The sequence below is a fragment of the Penicillium expansum genome (genome assembly GCF_000769745.1).
Source record: "Penicillium expansum strain MD-8 chromosome Unknown contig253, whole genome shotgun sequence".
Lineage (NCBI taxonomy): Eukaryota > Fungi > Ascomycota > Eurotiomycetes > Eurotiales > Aspergillaceae > Penicillium > Penicillium expansum.
In genome coordinates, this window is record NW_015971257.1 from 1 (window position 1) to 6,336 (window position 6,336).

General features: G+C 50.6%; 2 protein-coding genes across 2 annotated transcripts; both read right to left on the reverse strand.

The window, feature by feature from the left end:
* Positions 1-779: 779 nt before the first annotated feature.
* bgt3 (uncharacterized protein) lies at positions 780-2,696 on the reverse strand (the record flags this gene model as incomplete). The annotated part of the gene is made up of 1 exon (XM_016744485.1): positions 780-2,696. The coding sequence occupies one exon, from the start codon at positions 2,694-2,696 to the stop codon at positions 780-782; it is 1,917 nt and encodes a 638-aa protein (XP_016600405.1).
* An 816-nt stretch (positions 2,697-3,512) lies between these two features.
* PEX2_072160 (uncharacterized protein) lies at positions 3,513-6,113 on the reverse strand (the record flags this gene model as incomplete). Its single annotated transcript, XM_016744486.1, has 3 exons — positions 3,513-3,691; positions 3,866-4,549; positions 5,063-6,113. The coding sequence occupies 3 exons, from the start codon at positions 6,111-6,113 to the stop codon at positions 3,513-3,515; spliced, it is 1,914 nt and encodes a 637-aa protein (XP_016600406.1).
* Positions 6,114-6,336: the final 223 nt, after the last annotated feature.

Here is a 6,336-nt window from a genome sequence, read left to right on the forward strand (position 1 = left end):
CTCAAAGTTTTCTTTGAGTCAATTTTTGGAACCTTTCCACAGAGACAGCTCTCTGTTGTTCTCAGAATTTTCTGAGTACACTTTTCTTCTTCTTCGAGGTTCCTTCCCTGTTATGGTTCTACTTCTATTGTTGTTTTGTTCCTATCTTTTGTACAATAACGCTGGAGGGGTTTGTTGAAGGTAGAAAATATACATAATGATCTATGAAAGAAGCGAGTGCATACATATATGTATGATAGTTCTTATGGGTATTTCCAGGTAAAGCGAGAATTGATGTATTGACCTATTATGTACATTGACGTAGAGGATAGCTAGATAGTATATAGTATAGCTACGGAATGCAAGACACGCAAATGATCCCAGTGAATATCCTGTGAAGACAAATTTCCACCGCAAAGGCAGACATTGAAGACCTTCCTCATAAATGGAAAGGAAAGGAACGAATAGAACTGGAGATATGCAAGGTAAAATCAAGCATGCCCCGAAGACGAGCAATGGATAAAGACAGCATGAAGATAAAAAGGACAGGAAAGATGGACCGCCAGGCAGGGCACCCCGAGATTTTGAATCGAAATGAAAGATGCGTAAATCCGAGGAAAGGCGTGAAGATGAGAGGTGAAATCTTCGGGGGTCCCCTTGTGATGAATGGTATCAGAGATGGAAAGACAAACGCCAGTGCAGAACAGAAAGCAAAATAAAGAACAAGATACATATGCACATAAAAAGAAGTTTCATGATCATGATTCCATAAGAGAGCCACGGCCGGATCGGACAGGACTTCATGAGGCCGTCTTGCCACCGCAGTCTGGGATCTTGAGACCCGTCTTGAGTTTGCGTGCTGGGTCCATCAGACCCCATTTGTCCTCCCATTCCTTCCCGGGCACGTTGAACTGGACTTTCCATGGTTCGTCAAAGGCCTCGAACCTGTAGAGAGTGTTAGTAGTCTGAATATACCGGCCGAAGAACCCGTGGATAGCGAATAAATACCAGAAATAATCAGTTCCATTTTCCAACGCCGGACAGATCCAGTCAGACATGAAAGTGTTCATGTTCTCGATACTGGCGACAGAACCAGGCGTGTCGTCGTCACAGACCTTGCTATCACCGCAGTCCTTGCCGCCGCCACTGGGCCATCCGACTTCTGAGATGATCTGCTTCTTGCTCGTGCCTTGGGTCAAGGAGACGTCGTGGGTCTGCCAGAAATCCCATGTCCACCCAACAGCAACATCGACGTTGACACCGGCGAAGAAGGGGTGGACGTTGGACATGACGACGTCCACTTCCTCGACTAACTGCGCATTCCAGTTATCACCGAGGTCGGATGTCGCAATCAACAGATCCAGGTTGCGCTTCTTGACCTCCTTCGTGACGTCTCTGATGTACGAGATCAAGGTCGTCTGAGCAGATGCCTTGCTATCGCCGGCGCGGTAGAGGGCCTCGTTGCCGACGATGATACCTTTGTAGATGGATGTGTCATTTGTATTATCGAGGAGCTTGTAGAGGTGATTGATCTGTCGTTCGGTCGAGGTGGTATTCGAATCAATCCACACACCGAGCCAGAGTTTGATATCCTTCAGCTCGAGACGATCGATCGCATGAAGAACCATTTCAGTCTGATTGCAGTCTGTACCGTAAAGACGCACCGTGTTGGTCAACTGCGACAGAACAGCCATGTCACGGGTGACATTGTTCTGCGACGGAGGCCACTTCACACAGTCCGGATACTGCACGCCCCACGGCGTGTAATCCATTCCAGGGAAGACCTTGTGGAGATCAGGGTTTCCCATCAGGGCCTTGATCTCCGCGGAATTCTTGTCGAGGTCCCCATTGGTCGTCGCATCACCCGTAGCAGTATCTGCACCGGAAGAATTCGACTTGTCCTCACTATGACGACTACCAATTGTACCGCCTACCGCACCACCGATGATCGCACCCAGAAGGATAAACCCAAGAACAAGACCAACAATCCAGCCCATCTTCTTGCGTCCGTCTACTCCATTATTCGGTGTTCGCCTCGACGCTCCCCCACCGCCGGCTTCCAACCCACCACCGGGAACCGAGTTATACGCGACATCAACCTTCTTCTCGCGACCAAAGAAGCCGGTCAGAATCCCACCAGCAGCGGCGCCACCAGTCGCGCCGGCCGCAGCAGGTACAGCTCGATTGCGCGGGGGAGCAAAGTCCTCATCCCCATCATCGGCAATGTCATCCGGGTTAATAATATTCGAGATATCGCCATTACTGTACGCGGTTGAGTGTCGCTGATAAGGACCATCAGTGAGACCCGCATACGGCGCGGGGTATTGGTATGTGCTGTGTGCGGGATCGCTCAGATGCACCGATGAATGACTGGGCGTCTGCAAGGCGGGGGAAGCGAGGGCGCCGCCTCTCGCCATATTCAAAGCGTGGGCTTGTTCTGGACGAAACGAGTCGGCGCTGGTATAGCCTGCCGAGGGCACGTAGGGTGTGTCGGAGCCGGTTGTGTGAAAGTCGCGCTCTGCGGGACCGGTATATCCGTCGTTTGCGCCTCGAGATGCTTCAATGCCGCTCTGGCGACTGTGTGTATTGGCAATTCCTAGGGCGATTCCGCTGATTCCGCCGCCCGGTGAGCTGGGACCGAGATTGTCCATGCCTGGTGTGATGGTGTGGTTCTCGCGGGATCCGTAGGAATAGCGATGTGTTGGTGGGATGTCCATGTTTATTGTATTTTTTTTGAGGGAGTTGAGGTGGCCGGGTGTCCGGTGAAGACCGGACTTTGAATAATAAGAAGTTCAGATTTTGAGACAGTTGAACCCGTGAACGGAGAAAAATGCAGGGAAGGTGCCAAGGCAGAAATTTAGACTGAATGCAGACAAACTGAATTCACTAAACAAAGGAAATTCGAGTCCTTTTGGGGCTCCAGACAATAAACAAGAATGAAAAAGCAGAGTAAAGAGCCGATGATATGGATTAGCGGGATAAATAAGGCGTGGCCGGGACAACGGGAAAAGCTTGTGAATCAGATTCACACCATGTACTCCATGTACGGAGTACGGAGTACAACATAACATATTTAATATATACCCTTTCTATTATTGGTATACATAGTAAACGTGGTTATAATTTCAGCATTCCAGGGTCCTTCTCCAGGGTCTTCCAGGGTCCCATGTGGACCTTGGTGGATTCGTGTCCCTTACGTGGCTATTTTTATCTGTGCCATTGCCACTGTCACGATCAACTATCAACTATCAGCTGTTAAGTATTTCTATATAACACATTCATATATCTCATTCAACGTTAAATAAAATAAAGTCGTGGTATCATCTGAGGCATATCCTAGATCATCTCGTATCCCTTTCCCCTTCTCCCTTTTTTCTGTTTTTGGGAATTTTCAATGTTTTTCCGCAAACCGTCAATGCCGCATACCTCGACCGAAAACGATCAATATAATCAACCCCTCAAAAAAACCCCAGGAATAATGTAAGAAAGGTAAAAAGAAAACATCAGCAAAATAAATAAAAATAACCTCGTTTTCAACCTTCAACCTCCGACGCACTCCGCTGCGCAGCATTCTCAGAACTAGACTCTAGCCGACGCCCACGCTCCAAGAACCGTCGCTTTCCACGACGAGTATCAAAATGATCGGGGATATCCCCCGCATCTTGGCCCGCAGCGAGCATACTGCTTCTCATTTTATCGCGATATGCATCCACTATTCGCAAACGGTTAGCGGGGTTTCTCATATGTCTCAGCCGCAGTCAGATTGTTCCATGGGCCCGTGTCGATGGGTTCGGGTGAGACACCATCGAAACCAAAGGGATAACATAAGACGAAAACAAGGAAAACAAGGGTTAAAAAAGAAAAGAAAAAACAAGTAACCACTTACAAGATCGCTGCAAAAATAACATCCGTCCCGCAAACACACGACTCTGACTCCAGCTCATACGGTAACCGAGGTCATTAAGCATCAGCTCCTTACGATGTTTTCTGCGTGAGATCCGCGGCACTTCGATGTCAGTCTCGGCGTCAAGCGACGGCGCAGGCACAGTCGTGCGACCGATAGTCGATGTTTCGGGATCATCGGCCTGCTCGGCGTCATCGCGGAAGAAACGCTTAGCAGGGACCACGCGGTTCTCGTCGCGCATCTGGATGGGGAAGTAGGTACGTGGATAGACGGCGTTGGATTCGCGATAGGAGTCCGGTATCTCGTCCATGTTGACCTTGTCGAGTACGACCTTGACGCGGACGCGACAGCCGCGCTGGGGGTCGTCGACGAGGATGAATTTGCGGCGTTTGCCGTCTGGGAGCTGGCTGAAGAGGTCATCGTTTGTTGGACCTTGATCTTCAATTTGGTCAGTTGAGTCCATGCGGGCGGAGGTTGCGATTGTGTGGCGGCTTAGTGAGGTGAGGCTGTTGTCGCGGAGGAGGGGGGGCATGGAGGGACCGCTGGCGCTGCCGCCTGGGGTTAGGGTTGTTGGGGCGTCATGGAAGATGTGGGCGGGGCGGAGATCGGGGATTGAGGGCTGTGGGAGGCGTGTGTCCATGCTCCGGTGGCCTGGGTATTCTGTCCCTATGGGGAAAGGGAGAATTAGCCTACGCTGTACAACTGCATGTTTGACATGTCGGGGAAAGAAGGTTCAGTTCCAAGGAAAGGAGAGCCAAAGCACAAGAAGCGCGGTGTCAAATGATAAAAGAAAGGCGACAAAGCTGTGAAGTTGAACAGGGTATGAAATAAAACAGATAAGAACACAGACTGCGGACCAGGTAGGGATACAAGAGAGAGAAGAGTATACATCTCATACAACCATTGACACATCCTCATACACACATACACACACACACACACACAGATCAGACCAGACAAGACACAAAACTCCCACATATACACATACACACAAGACATAGATCCGGTCCAACAAGAAAAAGGCCCCAAGGAGAAAATACATGAGTGATCCCGTCGCTCTTTGAAAAGGAAATAAAAAGATAGAAAAAAAAAGAAAGAAAGAAAGAAAGAAAGAAAGAAAAAAAAAAAAAAAAATTGATGGAACAAAGCTCAAAGCGCATCACATGTGGTGAAACATACCGCTAACTTCCTCATTAGGACTACCATCAGGTTGATGATGATGATGCATCTGCGGCGGGCCCATCGACAGTGGACCCAAATTTGGGCGGGGAACAGGAGCTGGCATAGCACTCATGCCGGGACCAGGGGGACCAGGCGGTCCAATAGGGCCTTGCTGCGCCATATGAGAAGACTGAGCGGGAACCGACTGTCGTCGGTTAATCTTCGCCATACGACGGACACGTCTGCTGCGCAGTCTCGGATCCTGATTGCTATTGCGCCAGCTATCGACAGCACGCTGAATCAAGCCACGCTTTCCCCTCAGAGCGGGATTCAGCTCAGCCAGCGCCCAGCCGACGGCATTGCATTCTGTTTCGTAGACCAGTCGGTTCCCGCGATATTGGTCCTTACTGCAACAGGCGCGCGGGTACACGCAGTTCTCGGTTTTGAATTCTTGAGTGAGTGTGTCCACGATGACGGATTCCACGTCACACCGGATGGTGTATTCCATTTTGACCCGGTCTCGGGAATATTCGAAGGCGATCCACTGCACGCCGTTGCTGTCCTGTCGGACCACTAGCGGGGTCGTGGCTGGGATGGGGCCTGGTGCTGCGCTGGAGGTGGTGCCGCCCAGCGGTGGGCTTGCGTGGGGATTGCTCGCAGACATTGCGTGGCTGTTGGTTGCCGTAAGGGGAGGGTTCAGCATTGTTTGCTGTGGAGTGGTGGGGTGTTGGGAGGAATCGAGTTTCATGATGGGGCTGCTAGACATGCCGGACGTAGGGAGGTGGGGGGATTGATGTGATGGCACCTGCGATGGAGCTTTCTGAGGGGGCATCATCAACGGCTGTGTTGTGAGAGGATGCGGATGCTGCTGGGGAGAATGGTGGGCCCCATATGGCGAGGGCTGAACTGGGTTCATGGGCGAATATGGAGGATAGCCGAACATATGCGGTGGCATCTGTGGTGACTGCGAGTACATGTTGCGGCCATGTTGTTCATGGGGTTGAGAAGCTACCGAAGCTGGTGAGCTTGATTGAGGGGTGTGGTAGATAGAGGGATAGGGTCTCTGCATTTGAGCGGTAGATGCCATGAGGTCAGGTGGCCCTAATCCTTGATGATCAGTTGATGTCTTGATAAGATAAAAGGAGATTGATGGCCAAGAGCGTCAAGAAAGCTAAGCGCCAGTGGATCACTTCTCAGCGCCAAAGACTTCCCACCAACTGCCAAAGAAAAGGAACTGGGCTTACCACTAGAAGGGTAATGTGCCGACGCCGGGTTCGTTGTATAGGGAGAAT